Source organism: Periplaneta americana, chromosome 16 (assembly GCF_040183065.1).
Source record: "Periplaneta americana isolate PAMFEO1 chromosome 16, P.americana_PAMFEO1_priV1, whole genome shotgun sequence".
NCBI lineage: Eukaryota > Metazoa > Arthropoda > Insecta > Blattodea > Blattidae > Periplaneta > Periplaneta americana.
The window spans coordinates 123082343-123104505 of NC_091132.1; the positions used below are offsets into that span (position 1 = coordinate 123082343).

Consider the following 22163-nt stretch of genomic DNA (forward strand, 5'->3'; position numbering starts at 1 on the left):
TATACTGTCTACAGCATATTAGCATACAATATAGAGAATGAAGTTAAATTAAAAAATAATCATAATATGTATATTTAAACACATTTTTGAAAATGGTGGCCATTCATTTCGATACAGGCTTCAGCTCTAATGTGCATATTATCGCACTATAGACGATTGTACCTAATTCCAATAATTATTCTACCAGTTTTGTCCTTCGTACTAGTAATTCATGTTGACATAATTTTGTACCTACTCTATAAAAGAGTACCTTGCGTATTGTAAATTCAATCTTCACTTCTGCCCGATCCGAAAAGATAAAATTACTCACACATGCTATCTACTGTCCGTCGAAGTGATTATGTTGCAGGGTCGTAGAAAGAAGGGAAATCACGTGACAGTTAATTACTTAACGAGGCCCTTTTATTTAAGTTATTTTAAACAGTTGTATAATATTACGTAGACGTCCAATTCCTAACAGAGGCGAATAGAAGCTGGTGGGGGAAACCGGGATACGACGTAGGCAAATGGACGATAGTACCTGAAATGATTCAATATTGAAAGCTCTTTCGTCACTGGAAAACGCAAACATATTTTTGGAACGTACTGTTTACTATGACCGTAAGGCTACTGTAACTGTATGTGCGGTCTTGGATCTGTGTTGGAGAACAGTTGAACTTCATTAGTAGAAGGGGTGGGAGTGAAGTATATTCAAAAACTCAGGTACAATAAAAATTGAAGTAAAAATAAAATGATGTCCCTGTATAAGCATATGTGGCTTACAGCTGTTTCGGTGCTACTTGACACCATCCTCTAGATCTAGTAGGCTAGGCTCTGTGAATGGTGTCAAGTAGCACCTAAACAGCTGTAAGCCACACATGCTTACATAATTAACACGAGTAAGATCGCCATTTAATCAATTATTTATTTATATTCAAGTGTTAACTCCATATGTAGATGAAGTTATTGGGGATCATCATTGTGGTTTTAGGCGTAATAGATCGACTATAGATCAGATTTTTTATATTCGACAGATATTGGAGAAAAAATGGAAGTATAAGGGTACAGTACATCAGTTATTCATAGATTTCAAAAAGGCGTATGACTCGGCTAAGAGAGAAGTTTTATATAATATTCTTATTGAATTTGGTATTCCCAAGAAACTAGTTCGATTAATTAAAATGTGTCTTAGTGAAACTTACAGCAGAGTCCGTATAGGCCAGTTTCTATCTGATGCTTTTCCAATTCACTGCGGGCTAAAGCAGGGAGATGCACTATCACCTTTAATTTTTAACTTCGCTCTAGAATATGCCATTAGGAAAGTTCAGGATAACACAGAGGGTTTGGAATTGAACGGGATACATCAGCTTCTTGTCTATGCGGATGACGTGAATATGTTAGGAGAAAATCCACAAAAGATAAGGGAAAACGCGGAAATTCTACTTGAAGCAAGTAAAGAGATAGGGTTGGAAGTAAATCCCGAAAAGACTAAGTATATGATTATGTCTCGTGATCAGCATATTGTACGAATTGGAACTATAAAAGTTGGAGATTTATCCTTCGAACAGGTGGAAAAATTCAGATATCTTGGAGCAACAGTAACAAATATAAATGATACTCGGGAGGAAATTAAACGCAGAATAAATATGGGAAATGCCTGTTATTATTCGGTTTAGAATGTTATGTCATCTAGTCTGCTATCAAAAAATCTGAAAGTTGGAATTTATAAAACAGTTATATTACCGGTTGTTCTATATGGCTGTGAAACTTGGACTCTCACTTTGAGAGAGGAACAGATATTGAGGGTTTTTGAGAATAAGGTTCTTAGGAAAATATTTGGGGCTAAGAGGGATGAAGTTACAGGAAAATGGAGAAAGTTACACAATGCAGAGCTGCACGCATTGCATCCTTCACCTGACATAATTAGGAACATTAAATCCAGACGTTTGAGATGGGCAGGGCATGTAGCACATATGGGCGAATCCAGAAATGCATATAGAGTGTTAGTTGGGAGGCCAGAGGGGAAAAGACCTTTGGGAGGCCGAGACGTAGATGGGAGGATAATATTAAAATGGATTTGAGGGAGGTGGGATATGATGGTAGAGACTGGATTAATCTTGTTCAGGATAGGGATCAATGGCGGGCTTATGTGAGGGCGGCAATGAACCTCCGGGTTCCTTAAAAACCAGTAAGTAAGTGTTAAAAGTAGTGTACAAACGATTCAACATGGATGTAAAATATAGTTTTAAGCATTTATTAATTCCTAACTTCGCTTAATACAGATTTTTCTCATTTAGAAATTTACAAATGTGTTTAGTTCAGTGTCAAACAGATCGTTGCCAATTCATGAAATGTTTTATAATAAGACTTTCCTCGTTCATCTTGTTACATAGTAACAGTTTCAGTGATGGTGCCAATTTCACGATGTCTTCTGGGTATTTAATTGGCAATGACCCAAAGTTTTCTTTTTTAATTGTGATTCATCTAGGAGTATATTTCGAGTTTTTTTTTGTTTATCTAATTGAATCTGAGTTTAGTGCAGTTCAGGAGTATGAATTGTAGGGATTGCTTTTACCATTTTCAGATGTTCCATACAGAGTCCTTGCTGATTTATAATTGGAAAAGGAATGTTCCTATTCCATCTGGCATATTCTTATTTTTTCAAGGTTTGGAGCTCCATGTGTTCGGTTTCGTAACTATAAATATGTGTGGGAGTTTTTTAGCTTCGAAAAAGGTTATTCTCTTCTCTGAAGTATGCAAGTTTTCGATTCATTCTGCAGGAATTTTCTGTTTTTATTATTTTTTTTTTTTATAATTTTATCATTAATGGCCTAAAATAGGTCTGGTATTGGTTGTAGTTTTCTTGTTTATTTGTTCAGTAAAATTAATTTCTTTTAATGTTAAAATGATTTAGGATTTATTAAAATACTATATATGTATATTTTACACATAGCATTCTATATACTAGTACAAGTATGTTTCATTCTCAGATAGTACTTAATTTGTTGGTTTGTGTTACATCAAGATTTTTAGGGTTGATTTGGAATTTATGAAGATGCATATTTTTCAGTCCGACAGTTTGTTCACAAAAGTAAGAGCAATATCTTCCTAATAGTTGTGTCAACATTAAATGTGGATCCTGATGGTATGTAGTAATGTGCACTGAATTTTCTGTTCCATTTCATTTACTGTAAGTCTACTGGTATCATCCGTATAAATGTGTAAAAATCTGTTATATTGTTGATGACGTGTTGGTTATATGGATGGGGTTTTGTAGTAAATAAAGTTCGGATAGAAAGGAGCTAAAAATTACAAATAGGCAGGAAACAGCTCTAAGATATTTAATAAAATTAGCATTAAATGGTTAGTAAATGCTAATTAGGTACTATCATTCATTCTTAGTGTTCTGCCCATGGACAGGTCTTTCACTGCAAACCCAGTATTCCTCAGTCTTTCCTATTTTCTGCCTTCCTCTTTATCTCCTCATATGATCCATATATCGTAATGTCCTTTTTCATCTGATATTTTCTTCTGCCCCGAACTCTTCTCCTGTTCACCATTCCCTCCACTGCATCCTTCAGAAGGCAGTTTCTTCTCAACCAGTGTCCCAGCTAATTCTTTTTCCTCTTTCTGATCAGTTTCAACATCATTCTTTCTTCATCCACTCTTTCCAACACAGCTTCGTTTGTTATTCTGTCTGTCCATTTCGCAAGCTCCATCCTTCTCCATATCCACATTTCAAATGCTTCTATTCGCTTCCCTCCACTTCGTCGTAATGTCCATGTTTCTGCCCCGTATAATGCCACACTCCACACAAAGAACTTCAATAGTCTCTTCCTTAGTTCTTTCTCCAGAGGTCCGCAGAAGATGCTCATAGGTACTATATATAGGTATCTATTTCTTACATGTTAAAGTTAATATGTAGATAGGTATTTCATTAAAAGTATGCACATAATGTTACATATTCAAAGACAGGTATATGTGAGACTGTCAAAATTTTAAACTCAGACTTTAATGTAAGTAATAATTCGCTTATGTGCTTTATTTTTAAGCGCAAACAAAAACAAAAATATATTGAAAGCAGCAGCAGATTTTCAGGGAAGGCAAGGAAGTCCGTGCCTCCCCCATTAATTTAATTTATTGGTCTGACCCAATATTTTGGGTTTGCCCTGCGACACAGAATAGCTCACAATAAAATTTAAAATGAAAAATTATATAAACAGGTTTCAGACAAAATTGATTAAGACATAAAAAAAAAAAATAGAACCAAATGGTTTCGGAATGGTGCCTCTCACTCCGAAGAAGAGACTGGTAACTGTGATTTTTTTCTATGTTGTATTTCGCCGATAGGTACTGAATCGTGGGCTCGTAGATTTTCTTTTTCTCTTCGTTCACTTCAGATGGTTGAGTGGCTGAGATTTCAAATTTGATTGTAGGATCAATTATTTCGGCTGTCTGTTTATTTCTATTTATAGCTATGATATCGATCCTATGATTGCTTCCACCATCAGCAATACAATGAACTTCCTCGTGAACATCTAGATTTTTGGATCGAAGTGCATCTGCGATCATAGAACGTATGATGTTGTGACATTTTATTCTGAGTACTTCTCCCTGTGGGCAACTCCCAAGCACATGTGGTAAAGTATCATACTCACTGCATGCCTACAGTGGGTTGTGCCTGTAGAGCGACCAGGGAGAGAACATACTGGTGTCATCATCGCAGTCATTTTTAGCATATCTCTCCATTCAGAACTTGATAATCCTTCATGTTTGATGATCCACGAGTTGGCTGCAGGTACTTCTTCAAAAAATACAACTCCTTTTCCTTTCTGGGGGTATGCACACCGGGTTTTAAATTCACGGTGCTGAAGATGTTACCTTAATTGCTTCACGGATCCTGTAGCCTCATCTCTGCTCACTTGCAATTCCGACAAGCAACAGGTTCTTATAGTTTCGTAGTCTCGTACAGCATTAACGTGCTGGTCATTTAGGTTTTCTAGCTTGGTATTGATGTTGAGTTGCTGCAGATAGGCTTCCCATGTAGCGCGCATCACTGATAATGCTTTGTATTTTTTACTTGTATATATCATGCTATTAGGAGTGTCACCTGGTAATTGTAATATTTCCTTTACTGCGCTTTTAATCATATTGTCAGCTTTAATGAGGAATTTTTTGGGGATCAGATCCACAGATGCAGTTTGAAATGGATTAGATTAATTCCAGCTGAATTAATATCATAGACGAGTTATAAAAATTGACGGAAATTTCTTCTTTTATATTAATATTACTACCATTCAATACGAGAAAGACGTACGTTATATCGAACTGGTCATATCCAGTTGGTGATGCCTACTCAGTATAGATGGTACAAATAATTCATATCGAAAACAGCACTGAAACCTGTATAATGAGAGCTCTTGCAGTCGCTGCATTGACATCAACTAGAATGTGGTGTTTATGAGAGAGCGGAATAGCGGGTAGGCAACCTAAACGTGCCTTCCTGGTAACCATGACAACAGCAGTCAAACCAATAAGATAGCTTACCAGCTGAATGTTTCAAAATAAATAGAAGCCACGAGAGCTGGCACATTTGGAGAAAATCTACTCAATTTGGAGCAAGCCACTGGCAATGTACCACTAGTCTCAGCTGCTCTCGGCTATGTTCGATTGTATTGGCAACCTCACTCGCTCTCTCTCTCTCACCTCTACCTCTACATCTCTACCTCTCTATCTTTCTCTCTTTCTCTCTCTCTCTGTAGAAGGGCTACAGAGAAAAGGGCACGAGGAATTGGACGAACAAGAAGTATGAGACGGGATTGAAATAGGAGACCTGGTCAAGAAATAAGACCATGCAGTAAGGAGTCAGATAGTTCTGACACTGAGTAGCTTTTATTTTGGTTCAGTATTTAATTTTTTCACTTGTGCATAGAGGAGGCAAGACCTGTCCTGTGACCTTATGTATTGTGGCTATATCACCAATGGGTATAGAGAGGGAAGATAGGTTTAGTATGAGGTGAACTTCCGTGTCAGTAGATTTGTATAGGTAATATACCATAAAAACCCTCATCCAGATCTCATATGTTCTTCAAACTGTCAGATGATATTCTGTGTAATTTCTATAAAATAAAAAAAGAAGAAATACCAATCTATATCACAGACACACTCATTGCTAAAACTCCAGTTGTGAACGAAATTCCTCCATGGAAATGGGTGATTCCAGAACATAGCATACAAATTCCAGGAAATCATTCCAAAAATGATCCTCCATACAATCTTAAGTTACATTCCATGGAACTACTCTGCAGTACATATAAGGATCACCTTCAAATTTATACAGATGGATCTCTAAATCCTAATAATGGGACATCAGGAGCAGGGTATTATATTCCAAAATATCAAGAAAGTTATTTCATACCATGTTCATCCTCCTCCAGCCTTGACACTGAATTGCTAGCTATTGATGCTGCTCTTCAGTGTGTTACTCAAATTTCTGAAAAATCTATTTGCATACTTACTGACTCCAAGGGGGCTATATTTAATATAATTAAATATGTACCAAACCTATATGCACATAGAATTATTCCAATTCAGAAACAACTAAGTAAACTATAAGAACTCCAAAAGGAAATAACATTTCAATGGATACCTAGTCATTGTGGTATACCTGGAAACGAGAAAGTCGATAATATTGCAAAACAGGCAACATATTTGCAACCAAGACCTCTTCAAGTGATATCTCTATCCAGTGCTTTTACTTCAGTAAAGTCTCATTTTACAAACCTGTGGATCAACAATTGGCTCTCTTCTGACAAAGGAAAAATTTTACAGTCTGTACAAAAGAAACCAAATGACCTGGAAATGTACAAAAACTTGCCCAGACATGTTCAAACATTTTTAACAAGAGCCAGAACAGGTCACATTGTCACCCAATTGTACCTACACCGATTTCACATTTCAGATAATCCTACTTGTCTGTGGTGTAATAATCATGATGAAGATCTGGAACACATTCTTCTATACTGTCCATCCATAAACCACAAAAGAAGTAAATTAAATTCGTCAATACCAGTTGCAGAAGACACAGCCCTGCAGTATATATTGACTACACCCCAACTCTGGCTATTAGCAACAGGCATCTATAATGAACACCGATCAAAATACCCCTCATTTCTCGTGAAAAACAACAACTGAATAGACTACAGTGGACTATAGTGGACTTTATGTTGTCAGCAAACAGCTGGATACATTAAGAAGATAGATAGATACATACCATAAAACAAACTCACTCTCTGATAGCTCATTTTTCCCCTCTTGCAAAGCTCTAAAATGTTAATCAGGGACCGTAACAGACTAGTATCATCATCATCATCATCATCATCATCATCATCATCATCATCATCATCATCGTCGTCGTCGTCGTCGTCATAAGTGTGACAATGACATTTGAAAATTGGAAGGAAGGAAGATTTCAGGTTGCATGGGTCATTCGAAAATTAGTGGTAACATTGCTAGTATTCAGCTCCTCTACTGATGACTAATGTAAGCTGGTGGTATGAGACGGAGTGGTGCCTGATATGTTTTATCTGTAAGTTATAAGGTATCAGGAATAATCTTATTTCTACACTGTAAGCAGTGATTATAGTAATAAGACTTACTGTATCTACAAAGTCTTAAGGAAATATTTAGCAAATATGAGCAAAGATGCTTAATTAAAACATAGGTTGCAAGAATAAAAAATGCTAAACAATGTTATGAAGCATTACAGAAAGCATTGTCTTCCGTATTCTCCAGGTATTTGTCCCTGCGACTATGACCATTTTATTAAGATGAAAGAACCTGAGAGAGGGCTACACTTTAGAAATTAATAGACCATTATAACAGTTGTAGAGCAATCGATTAGAAGCTCAGAACAAAGTGACGCTGCGGACGGCATCCTTCGCCTTCCAGAGATGTGGCGATGGGTATGTGATACTGAAGGAGATTATTTTTTAAGAACTGTAAATAGTGAATTGTAAACAAATAAGCTGTTGTTTTTAATTAAAGTGTTACCATTAGTTTTCAAATGACTCACACAGTTTTATACTCAATGTAATATTCTTCTTGCTTTGTTCTTAAGACATTGCATCAAGGCGGAATTTGAAATTCTTAGTACCGGTATATATTATTAATGATGAAGGACAAAGGAATTCGGTTTTAGCTTTTAGGAATTGCAAAATGTAATGATGACATTGCATTACTATTTAATTATCTATGTATCACTTAGGCCTACCTAATTAATATTTCAACATTAGAATTAAGTCATCTTTCTGTGGAATAAAAGTCTCAATTATACTATTAATTCTTATTTCTAATTACAAAGTTTTCAAGCCAGTGACTAATTTCATCAATGTTTTTTTCAGTCCACATAATATCTGCATCCATTGTTTCAGGAATCCAGTTGTTTTCTTCTGCTTGGTCAGTGAGATTATTATCTGCCAAAAATTCTTTAAGCTGTAAACAAATCACAATAATTCATTTAATAAACAATCTTAAAATAGGTACACTTTGTTATAAACACAAACGTAAGCTCTTTCTCCTTCTGTCTCTCTCTACAAAAAAAAAAACAGTTCTGAGACAGGTTTTATCTGAGTATCGGTACTTCAGTTTTTTCACTCTGACAATGTCGCTTGACTGTTGCTCCATTGTTACTACACCACTAACTCACATCAAAACAGGCCCAGTTTTGTTAGTTAAATAGAAATTTTAAATAAGGCATTACAAATACTTCTAGAGAAATTGTATTTGGTAGGCCTAGATCTGTAAAATATTTAAAGGCGTGAAAGAAATGATAATGTTCAAAAATAAGAAAGGTAGGTTATGCTTAAAAAATGGTTACCGGTATCTAACTTTTGAGAGACGAACTCAAACTAATCTGAAATTTTAAGTAATTTACAAAAGTGACTGAATGTTTGGTTTAAAGGGAGTGCGCAATAAATTCAAAGGTATTTACTCCACAAAGGTTCCTTGTGACCTAATTCTGTAAATTCATATTACTATGATTGATGTATCGAAGTACACAAGAAATAATTGGGCACTGTTTTAGCCCCTTTAGAACCTCGTGGTACCATCTCTTGTTGCTACAACAGCAGCCACCCTGTCAGGCATGCTCTCCACTAGTTTGTGTAGGATATCCACTGAAATGTGTTGCCATTCCTCTTGCGACATGGCATTCAGTTGGATAATGGAATTTGGTCCCATGTTTCGGCGGCTACTATGTAGTGGTGTGTAGACAATAATGCTCACCTGTTGGACTGGCCTGCACAGAGTCCCGATCTCAATCCTATTGAGCACCTTTGGGACGAATTGGACCGGCGATTGAGGTCTCGGGAGATGCGGCCAACTTCCATTGTCCAACTGAGTGCCATGTTGCAAGAGGAATGGTGACGCATTCCAGTGGATATGTTACACAAACTAGTGGAGAACATGCCTGACAGGGTGGCTGCTGTTATAGCGAGTGATAACACGATGTTCTAAAGGGGCAAAAACGGTGCCCAATTACTTTTTGGTAGATAGTGTACATATGATATTTCCATGCAGGAATTCCACATTACTGTATGGTTAAGAATGGGTAGAACAAAGAAAAAATTCCCTCCTGCACAGGGACTCAAATCCGGGTTTTCAGCTCTATGTGCTGACGCTTTATCGACTAAGCCACACCAGATTCCGTAAATTCAGTTTTAGGTCCTTAAGCACTGGATCGTGATTACCTTATAATTTGAGGAGGTCTGTTATGGTAGAAATTTCTTAATTTCCTAAATGAATTAATTGAATTCCTGTTTTTTATGTATTACTCTTTCTTGTATTCATTTTTAATCACCTGCAAGATTGTATTTTGGCGAGATGAGATAACAGTTAAGAAAACCTCTGGGAAAAATCCAACCAGCCGAAGTGATATTCAAATATACATTCCAGCACACCCTCGCATCAGGGAACTATTACTATGTGTTTCAGCAAGAAAAAGTGTAATTGGGAAGGCTTTAGTATCCGAAAAAGTTACGAAGCAAAAAGCATTGGAGTGCTTTGACTTTTCAATAAATAGATGTTTTCATACTGTAATGAGTTGCAGCCAGGAAGTCAAAAGTAGGATAGCAATGGCCAAGGAAGCTTTTAATAGGAAAAGGAGCATCTTCTGCGGACGTCTAGAGAAAGAACTAAAGAAGAGTCTAATAAAGTGCTTTGTGTGGAGTGTGGCATTATATGGAGCAGAAACATGGACATTACAACGAAATGAAGAGAAACGAATAGAAGCATTTGAAATTTGGATATGGAGAAGAATGGAGTGTGTGAAGTGGACAGACAGAATAAGAAATGAAGTTGTGTTGGAAAGAGTGAGTGAAGAAAGAATGTTGCCGAAACTGATCAGAAAGAGAAAAAGGAAGTGGTTGGGTCACTGGCTGAGAAGGAACTGCCTACTGAAGATTGCACTGGTGAACGAGAGAAGAGTTAGAGGCAGAAGAATATATCAGATGATAGACGACATTAATATATGTGGATCATATGAGGAGACTAAGAGGAAGGCAGAAAATAGAAAAGATTGGAGAATGCTGAGTTTGCAGTGAAGGACCTGCCCATGGGCAGAAGACTTAAGTATGTATACTGTAATGTGTTGTAAGTACACTGTAATTACCTTTTTTTTTAAGTTTTTTAAATTTAAATTATCAATACATGCACTGAAATAGGAGCAATGAGGTATAAAAATTCGTTCCACTTTGTCTAAAACGAAAACCTTAATTAAACGGAAATTATTTATGATCCCAAGCACTTCTGATGTAGACAGATTTTACTGTACAAGGATTATGATTACAAAATTACGAGGACTGTTTTCTTTCCAACCTCTGATAGTCCTTAAAAAATGACAAGTGCAAATAACAAAATGAATTTATTACCAAAAGTTATGTACAAACATTGTTACTTTTCGACATAATCACCGTCAAGATTGGGGCATTTGTCATCTGTGGACGGGCTTTCCAATCCCCTCCTCATACAATGTTGCTGCCAGTGAGTTGAGATTGGCCTTAACGTTGTTTTGAAGCTCCTCATTAGTCTGGAACCTCTGTCCTCCTAACTTTTTCAGTTCAGGGAAGAGATGGAAGTCGCTCGGCGCTAAGTCGGGGCTGTACGTCAGATGTTCAAACACTTCCAATCGAAATTGCTGAATAAGTTGTTGGTTTACAGCAGCAGTGTGAGGGCGGGCGTTGTCATGAATCAGAAAAACTCCAAAAGCCAGCATGCCTCTTCTTTTGTTTTGAATGGCTCTCTGCAGTCGTCATAAAGTCTGACAATAAACAGTTGCATTGATTGTAGTCCCCGGTTTCTTAAACTTAACAAGCAACTCACCTTTTTAGTCCCAAAATACAGTAGCCATAATCTTCCCATTGTTGAAGATTTGTTTGAAATTTTTCGGTTTGTTTGGCGAGTTTGAGTGCATTCATTGTTGTGACTGTTGTTTTGTTTCGGGGGTGACATATTGAATCCATGTCACATCTTCAGTCACAATCGATTTTAAAAAAATCTTCACCTTTAGTCTCATAACGGGTGAGGAACGTCGGTACTAATGCTATTCAGCAACCTTTGTGGTCATCAGACAACATCTTTGGAACCCATCAAGTGCACAATTTTTTGTAGCGTAGGTGTTCTGTTATGATCGTGTAAACAGATGATCTTGAAACTTCAGGAAATTCCACACACAACTCACTTATGGTAAACCTCCGTTTTTCTGTCTTCTGTTGCAACAAACTTGCGTCCTTGTCCCCCTTCATTGTGAATATCGGTTTGGCCTTCTTTAAATTTCCACAATTCACGCACAACACCATCACTCATAAAGTTTTCAGCGTATACTCAGTTCATTCCTCTTCTGCCTGAAGAAACTGAATTACACTATGCAACTCGCACTTGACGGGAGAATCAATCGTAGCAGCCATGTTTACGTGCCTGCAACTCAGCTCAAAATGGCGTAATGACGTTGGAAGTGGCAGAAGTTGTAGTGGGGGAGATAGTCGCCCTCCAAGCATCCCTGTCTCCTATACCTGGTAAGGTTTATCTTGCCTCAGTAGCAATAAAACCAAGTCCCTTCAAATGAGGGTGGAGATTATAGGAGAGTTGTAAATTTTCAGAATTCCTTTCAAAATGTTGTTATTTTACAGGCTACCGGAACTCAGTTTCTTGAAAGACAAGCTCAGTGACGGAACTATACAGTACGAAGAGAGATATTTTGTTACTTTATTTTGCGCTACAGAATGTATCAACTAGTTCCTTCCGCCAATGGCATCGCTTCACTCCCCCCATCTCAATAACAACACAGAGGAGGTAAGACATATCTCCTTTCTCTCTCTTTTCACAGTGAGACAAGATAAATCACGCAGACTTTACCAATTGATTGACTGTTTACCAGCATGATTGGAGGTTAAAAAAAAACAGTCCTCGTAGAACAGTGATCATATCGTCAAAGAGAGAATATTATGTTCAAGCTTATGGAGTTTCACGCTGTAAGAACATAATGTACCGTATAGCAATTTCGATTGACTGTGTACCGGTACCTGACTTATTGAATCATACCACATTATCCTTAGATTTTTCCTGAACTGGCTATGTCCAGTACCGGTACCATTATTCCAATAGCTTTTCGAATCTATTTCTTAATTCTGTGTAAAGGAGTTGACCTAACTTTTACATAAGACAGTTCTACCATATTATTTGGTATTCTTCCCTGATCTGTTTGTTGAATGCAGTCCTGGCAGTACCTGCTAATTGTGTATACTGGTTTTGCTTCTTTTTAGGAAGTACTACCCAACCACCTTTTTATCAGTTTATCAGCTTATTATTTATTGTATTTTACGCCCTAATGACGGAGTACACTATCTAAACATTCCTTACTTCAGCTTTGTGAAAAATAATATTGCAAGAATTCTATTCAAGTGACATATCCTTGATTAAAGCTTTTGTAATCTTACCTTCTCCGCCTGCTCGTTTGTTGTTATGTAGGTTCCAATCATGGTTATAATACTACCCAAGACATCGTTCAAATCATCGTCATCCACACTGTCAACAATATAATAAATAATCACTACATTAGAAGGCTTTGAACTGTCAAAGAAATTCACAGAATGCCTATACCGATATTTTGAGACACTGATATTGCTCTCTGTTGCATGAAAATGATATGATATTCTTAAAAGTGGAATTTTAGATTATAATATTTGATACTGTACAGGTATAGTGAAAACATGAATCTAATGTATCTGTGGTTAGATTTTCATAAAGCTCTAGTACCAGTACCTGGTTAGTTTGAATGAACTTTATGTTTATTGAGGCATAAAAAGTTGCCATATGTAGTGATGCATGACGATTTACATTGCAAATTTCAGTAATATTAATTAAATACTTACAATTCAGTAATTTTAGCAAAATTTTCTCTTATATAATTTAAAACTTTATCTATTCCATTTGGCGAATTTTGCATCACAAAGAAAACAGCTGCTTCAAGTTCATGATCTTGAGAGTTTTCAGATGCTGACCAGTCGAGATATCTAAAATAAAAAAAAAAAGCATTATTATTACTGTTTATTTTTTGTTAAACAGCTTTCCCAATGATGGGACTGCCACATTGGACAAAGCATAATAAAAATATATTGAGTGAAAACAAAAACAGACCACAAAAGAGAAAGGAGGGGAACGAACAAAAGGGAAAATAAAGTACAGGAAAGATAGTAGCATGCATATAACAGCCCTAAAACATAGTAAACAAATAGATTAGATATTCGAGCAAAATTCTCCCTTTTTAGGAAACAAAGTACAGATGGTATTTTAAAATGGCAAGTGATCCTCTGATAGCGGCAAGGGAAACATCACGAATGAAGTCGTTGTTCAGCTGGAACTTCTCGCAGAAACTGACAAAGAGGCGAGGTATTGTGCCCCTAGCGCCAATCATTAGCTCAACTACTTCAATGGAGGTGAGGTGATATTTCTCCAAATAGAATGGAACTGTGGGTTCATAAATTCTGCATTTTTCTGAGTGGACTTCAGTGGGCTGTTTTTCCTGTGCCTCGAACCTGACTGTCGGGTCGATAATGTATGCTGATGTGTAGCCTGGTGGAATGGCAAGCATGTCAATTCGCCGACAGGATCCCTCTTGAGAGATGCCATGGACTTCTTCGTGCACAATGAGACCTTTCTTCCTCAAGGCTTCGGCAATCATGGCCCTGATTCTGTGATGTCTAGAGTTCCGCAGTGTCTTGCTGAAAGGACAAGCACCCAAAACGTGGCCAAGAGTATCAATCTCACTGACGCAACGACGACAGTGGTTTCCGTCTCGGGACCTTCCTGGTATAGCACGCAGCGGACAAACATTAGCTGTCATTTTAAGAGCTTGTCTCCATTCACTGCTAGTGAGGTGATCAGGTTGTCGAATCCATTTATTGGCGGGAGTGAACTCCTTATAGAGGATGATGCCTTTCCCTTTCTGATTTAAAGAGCACCAAGATTGAAATGCTCGCTCCCTGAGCTCTTGTCTCAATTTTTTCACTTGAAGTGAATCAGAAGAGATGTTTTGAAGTCCAAGTTTATTTAAACAAACCCCAATTTCATTAGACAAGTTGCGACAAGCGTTTACATGGATATTTTGGGATCGTTGTAAGCTCTGACATGCATTGATATGCTGCAAAAAAGCTTCCCAGCTAGATTTAAATAGTCCCAATCCCTTGTATTTTCTGTCAGCATAAAGCATGTTGTCTGGTGTGTCGGTGGGAAGCTGGAGTATTTCCTTCAATGTGATTTTAATGAGAACATCGGCATCAGAAAGAAATTTGGCCGGTATTTTATTCAGTTGACGGCACAATTTATAGCAAACCTGTGCACCATTCAGTCCTTGTCCTACTATTACATTGGCTGTACTGTATATATTCTATGCAAAATATCTTACACGAGTGTCAATAGAAAACGTGTTTGATAAGTACCCGGTATCGAAAAAAAAAAAAGAGCAAATAATTGAGTGATTCAGGAAAAGGGAAACCTCAACTCATGTCGCATCAGAATACAAGATTAGCGTTACAACTATTTACGATTTAATAAAAACACAAGACTGTGCTATTCCTATCTTTTTGCAGATGCTATCACAGAATTTCCTTGGCCCTTAAAAACCATCGTTGATAACCACACTTAAATTAGTGAACTTGTGATTCACTATCTAGCATGTTAAACACAAAACTATGCAGGAAATTACGAAACTGTACCGGTATGTATTATGCAATTAATTTATGAAAACCTTTTATGGTACAGATTATCCGAGTTTTTCGATTAACTTTTCAGTCCAACCCCTTCATTACCACGGATAATAGAGGTTCTACTGTAGTTGTGTATTTAAATAATAAATTGAACAATTCCTTAGGATTGAATGTCTTAATTTTTACATTTCTCTGCCATATATGCTCTTGAGGTTTTTGCCAGTATAATTTCTTAAAATAAAATGTTATTGTAACCTATATTTTTCAGTAGATTTGACTGTATTTCATATAAATTATTTATATATGAATGAGTCACATATACTGAATTTACACCAAAGCTGTTCAATAATTTATGAAAAATGCAATTGACATTGAAAGAGAAACCTTAATAATTTATCTTACCGTTTTGAAAGGGTATCATCGTCTGTGCAGCTAAGAGCTCCAAAAATATCCCATTTTTCATCAGTGTCATTCATTTCCTGATACTGATCCCATAGAAATTCCCACATCTCTGTATTATTTCTGACTGCTGTACAATACACAACGTCCTGAAGTTCTTCTGGAATTCTGAAATTCACAGACAAGCAGTTAATCAGATAACATAAACTGTGATTCAAATGATTGTTGTGTAATGATGTGCATTTTTATAATTATTATTGTCACAATAAGAAATGTTTAAACATTTTAAGTTCCTTTTTATAACCGTTGAAATACATACGAAAAAAATCTATTGTCTCTATTTATGTAGACATGCATATTTACGCCATCTACAATATATTTGTTATATATTACCAAAAGATTTTATACAGTATAGAAATTAAGAATTATTCAAATTCATTTTTATTAAGTGTCATATGTAGAAGAGTCTTATGTGAAGGGCTGTTTTCTATATTCTTATTTTAATTTAAATATATTTCGTAGGTGTGGTATTTATGGGAACAACATGTACAGTAATCTAATTGTGTTAGTGGTATGTGTATAATGCTGTCAATGAAAGCTACGGTGAAGGGAAACGAGGTACGTTGAAGTTTAACACAGGAAAGCCTTATCATACATATTCCGAATTGAAATTAAAATAAATGTATATTTACTTACATATTGACATCTGGTTTTGACTTCCATTCAGAAAACATCTCAATAGCTTTGTCAACACAATCCTTGTGTCCCATGGTACAAGCCCAATGAATAACAGTAGGCTGTATCATTTTCGTCATATAGCTATCATCTGTACTGAATTTGAATCCAAATGAGTCATATAATTTATGTAGTAGAATGAGAACATAGCTCTGTAACAAGAGTAGGCCTATTAACAGAGACCGCTCAGAAAAATTATGGACCAAGATATGCTAAAAATACAAATATTATTAAACAAGTTTAAAATAATTGCAGCTAAATGTAGCGTAAAAACTTTCACAAATGAAAGAAAACAACTAACAACATCAACAAAATGGAAGTGGATGTGGAATTAAATTTAAAAGTCAATGACATAGAGTGTGACTTTTGCTTTTCAGGAGAGTCAATTCTTAGGGTGAATAAGAAGAAGAAGAAGAAGAAGACAGCATCAGCAGCAGGAGTAGTACCGGCAGTGACGTCGCCAGGATCAGAGCAAGGGGGGTGCGGATGGGGTGCGAGCTGTAAAAATGTGGTACATAAAAGATCCAAAATGTTCTCTCATGCACTTGCGCGCATACTATACATCTGTTTATTAATATTATTATTATTATTATTATTATTATTATTATTATTATTATTATTATTATTATTATTATTATTATTATTATTATTATTATTGTTCATCACATCCATAACGATACACTAAGGGACGTAGTTTTTTCACATCCAAGTAATTGTTTGTTTGTTTTTGTTCTTCAAAATAACTTATGCCTAGTATTTTTTTTAATAAATTGCCCTTTGGGGTGCGAAAAGGGGTGCTCCGATTTTTATGGGGTGCTTGCGCACTCTTTCGCACCCCCCTAGCGACATCCCTGAGTACTGGTAGTAATAGTAAAATCTTAAACAGATAGGTATAGTGTTACAAATGTTTACCATAAGTTATCATACCTGAAGTACCAGTAAGGTATCAGTAGATTAGATTATGTTAGGTTAGGTACCGGTAAAGTTAACTTAGATTGGATAGGTTAACCTAGATAATACGAGTGCCTTTATGGATTACTGGTACCATAATTTACTACGAAGAATATACATGACTTTATTGTGCAGTTCACATTGAGCCAGAATACTCCTCCAATTCACGAGTAAATAATATATTATAGGCCTACATATTTGAATTTATCAAATTCACTGTTACCGGTACTTCTGCAATAACTTATATTGTTATTTTTTGTTTATTATGCTAATATGAAAAGTGTAATCTCTCGCTTTAATGCTAGAATTTATCGTAACCACTTACAACCCAAAAACCAAAAACTCAACACGCTAGAACAATATGAAATATACACACCCCGATTAAATTCTCAACACATAGATCAATTTCAGAACACACACTATTTGACTCCACTTTTCAACACGCAAACGCACCCACACAACAGGCAGCGAAGTTCGAGATGACGCCGAGATCTAGTAGACTCTGTGGATGGTGTGAAGAAGCACCGAAACGGCTGTAAACCACAGTTGCTTATGTAATTTAACACGAGTAAGTTTGCTAATCAACCAACATAAGAATTATAAAGTTTAAAATTTGTTTCTCCTGTATTTCGCATAGTCTCGTCTCTAAAAAAAACTGCATTAATAAGGGAAGATGAGTAGCCTAGTTAGGCCACCTCCAATAGTGCCAATTCCTAGTACCTTAAGTAGAATCAGAAAAAGCAGTTGTGAATCTGTAGCCATAATCAATACAGTCATGGCTTCTCCCAGCCATCTACAGCCCAGGGGACTGTCATCTGTTCACCCATAGCTCCATTAATGAGAACACTTGGAAAATTTCGAAGATTGGTGAGACAGTACTGAAATTAAAACCTCATCTGAAAATTGCTTCTTTCCTTCAGAAGATTACGAGAAACATAGGCCTACTTATCTTTGCAAAGAACCCTCTGGTTACATTTTCTGAGCTCGTGCAGATTATTAGTTCCATAGTCCTAGGGCGATGACCAGAGGCCATTGAGGAGAGACTAAATTCTGTGCAGTATATAGAACATGAGGAGCATTATGCAATATAGACATGAAGTTCGGACTTTTCTGGATATGAAAAATATTACCGGTAATAGGCCTATAGTTTCAACGAAGCATTGCTGAAACTTCTACAAAATTTAAATGCAAGGAGAATAAGGCACATAGGTAAATCACAAGATGATATGGCTGTTCTGTTCCTCTCCGTCGACCATTGTGAATATCTTCTTTCCCAGGTATGTCCCATATTTATTCTGCGTTTAATTTCCTCTCGAGTGTCATTTATGTTTGTTACTGTTGCTCTAAGGTATTTGAATTTTTCCACCTTGAAACAACTTAGTCTTGTCTGAAAATATGGAAAGAGTTACAAACTTACAGCTTAATAGAAATAGAATCAATAGAAAGGAGAGAAGAAAAGTATGAGGAGATAAAAGGGAGAGAGGAGAACTGGAAAAGGAGATAAGGAAGGGGACAAGGAGGAGAGAGTGGAAGAAGAGAAAGACAAAGAGAAAGAAGAGTAACAGTAAGAGAAAAAGGAGTCACATTAAAGAAATCTGGTTTTGTAAACTAGTATTTCTTTTTAAGAAATAGAGGATAAATAAATGACAGGTTTGCATTTTGCCTTAGCACAATATATTTTATTTTTTATATTCACATATTTAGTAGTTTCTATTTTGATGTACTGTCAAATTTCTTTCTTACTTACCTTAAAATTGTCGTAAGCTCCAGTTCCAAATAGCTGACGTCTAATAAATGAAATTCTGTTAGTATATGATGACCAAGGAATAGGATGCATTTCATCCATAAGATATGCGCTTATATTGAATGCTGTAGAATAATTGACAATTCCAGCTCGGGACAAACTGAAAACATCATCCAGTATCTGTGCCCGATTTATAACATGAATATCTTTGTAGTAAGGTGATATCAGATGTTTTGTTATCAAAGACCAAGTGTGCTGGTCATAATTCACACGATAGAAACCTGTAATCATGAAAGTGACGGCTTAAAAAATGAATTTATCTGTCATTTACTCTCACTGACTGGAAAATAAGGAAGGAATAATAAATAATTTTCCTGATTGCACATGTCACCATTCTAATATTTAGTACAGTATTCAATATTGAAAATAAAATTATAATCCTATACTCAAACTAGACTTCTTATTATTATAAAGAAATTAAAATAAAATATACAAATAATTACAGTATTTAAGAATTTTCTTTACATTACCAACATGGACATGCAGATAAACATTGAAATTATCCTACTCTATTCCAAAATTTATATTAATATTGTGGTAATATTCTTAACGAACATAGTCACACTGCTTTTCTCTAAGAAACAATTACGAAGTTGTGGTTCCTTTCCGCAATACATTAAAAAAACTAGTACATTATGTTAAATCTATATATGTAATTTGAAATGGTAATGGAAATTACGGGAAAACGGCTGAACGGATTTTAATAAATGACCCCTCATTTTGAAGCTTGGAACTCAAAGTTTTTCAGAAAAATAGTAGTTTTCAGTAAAATGTCACTTTTTCAAAATAATTTTCCTATTTTCCAAAATCCATCTGTCGTCAGTTTTGAGAACTAGCTAATTGCATTTCAGAATAAAACAAAACACACACTACAGAAAACAATATTACACGAAGGCCATGATCTGCAAGAATGCTGACATATTTAGAGCTCAAATTAAATTGGTTATTAAAAACTTAACTTACTAAAAATAATTTACAGGTTCGATTCTGTGGTATGTAATTTTCTGGGTACAGCTGTGTATTGGATATTAAAAACTACAAAACTTGAAGTGGTTTGATGACATTATTATCATTAGAAATGAAATATTATTGTAGTTAATGCCATGATGTGACTATTTTTCATTAATTATATATATTAATGCTATACTGATCACAGTCTACTATATACAGTCACAAAGCTTGAGTTTTGAGGGTGCTAGAAACAATAGACTGTGACGGTACTATTTTGCATTGCCTGTAATGAGGCAATATTAGCGATCCTAGTGGTGAGCAACTATCTAATGTTTGCATATTTACTACGTATTGAGCTTCGCGACTGTACAGTATATACTAGACCGTGATACTGATGATATCAAAGTGAAACGTTTTGGGGTTATATAAGTAGATGTAGATTTTGATTTCTATATTTTACTGAGTGGCGACTATATTATAGTATATATAGTATATGTTACTGAAAGCTATAAAATTTACATAAGATAATAATATTATTAAAAATCAAATATTTTTATAGTTATTAATCAAGTGGGGTTGGGTCTTTTTCATATATTTAATGGCGGTGTGGTGTAGATATTTATATGCATGGTTCTCTTTAGTATTGGCTCGAGAGAGAGTATCTTTCATTATTATGGAAGCAAATAACTTTCAGAATGTCTGGTATTTTTCATTGAAAATAAATCTGAAAAATGTTTATTTGAACGTCTAATGAACTTAGTTTGCAGCATTTGCTGCACAAGCCACTAGTATAGCTATAAATGTAAATACTTTGCTGAGTCTTAATTTTAAGTACCAGTAAGTTACATATGTATTTGTTTTATTCTGAGTTAAAGCATGAAATCAGATATTCAAAACAGAAGTACCTGTACTCATAATCGTAATTTTTTAAGAGACTGAAACTTGAACATATTAGAAATTGATAGATTAAAAGAGATAATATATTCTTTATTCTTAAATGAAACACTATGTTGCGTCTGTAGATGTTAAAATTTTGAAAAAAACTAAGTCCGCCGAGTTAGTTCTGTGGTAGCGTTTGTGCACCCAGACTAGCCGGCCTGGGTTCGATTCCTGGCAGGGTCAGAAATTTTCGTTAAGTTACTAGGACAGGTGGTGGTGGTGCACAACTTCTAATCTCTATATTGTGCGACAATATGCCTGGGTTAAATTCCAAATCTCTCCACAGTGCATATCAGGAGAAGGTATATGTCACTGTTATTAGTTGACAATACCTGTTGACTGAATGTTGAGAATGATCCATTCATTTTCTTCAATATCATTGACAAGCGTAATTTGTGGTTCAGCTTTCATCCATGCCTTTGGAGTAGTATTGGTAAAGTCACTGTTCCTGCTCATTGTGTAACTGAGTGGTATCCACCACAGTGTTTCGTTCTGATTATCACTATGCCCCTTCAGAAAGAATCTCTCCTGAAAGTTAGAAATACATATTGTTAACTTTTTTTGTATAAATTTTACAATTTTATGTTGCCGGTAAGAGTAAAAAATCCGTTCATTTCTTCAAGAGCCAATTTAACTGTGTTGGATTGGGCCTAAAAATTGTCTGGCAGCAATAAAAAAAAAGGAAGCCATTGAGGCTACTGAATTGTTACATAAGCTAGAAAAATTTGACACCTTATTTTATTTAGTATGTTTAGACGAAATTCTTGCTCTTACAAATTCATTATTGGAAGCAGCTCAGTCTCCAAAAATGGATATTAGTAAATGTTCGTCCTTCACTAAGGCAATGATATAAAACTTTTCAAAGCTCTGAAACGAAGAAAAATTCGACAATTATATCAAGCACAAAGCTTTGTAATCTAACAATTCTATCCATTGAGAGGGAGAAAAGTTTGGATTTGTTGAAGGATCCATCATCAGCGATAGACAGATTCGTTGCTAGGAAATCTCGACAGCTCCAGTTCACCTTATGAAGCATTTGTATAGGTTGCCTTGCATGATTGTTTATCATAATTTTGCATGTTATTAAATAAGACTTCCGAGAATGAGTTTCAAGAGAGTTGACAGCAGCGGCATTGTCAGGAGAT

At 35.7% G+C, this 22163-nt stretch overlaps 1 protein-coding gene across 3 annotated transcripts in view; it reads right to left on the reverse strand.

The window, feature by feature from the left end:
• Positions 1-8205: 8205 nt before the first annotated feature.
• LOC138691196 (aminopeptidase N-like) overlaps positions 8206-22163 on the reverse strand; it is a 98044-nt gene continuing 84086 nt past the window's right edge. For all 3 annotated transcript variants that reach the window (XM_069812982.1, XM_069812981.1, XM_069812983.1), the window contains exons 9-15: positions 21351-21546; positions 19072-19349; positions 16335-16525; positions 15642-15806; positions 13407-13547; positions 12972-13059; positions 8206-8472 (exon numbers count right to left, since the gene is read on the reverse strand). In XM_069812982.1, the coding sequence (XP_069669083.1) occupies positions 8317-8472; positions 12972-13059; positions 13407-13547; positions 15642-15806; positions 16335-16525; positions 19072-19349; positions 21351-21546 (1215 nt within the window). In that variant the 3' untranslated portion in view covers positions 8206-8316. The remainder of the gene's footprint in view (positions 8473-12971; positions 13060-13406; positions 13548-15641; positions 15807-16334; positions 16526-19071; positions 19350-21350; positions 21547-22163) is intronic.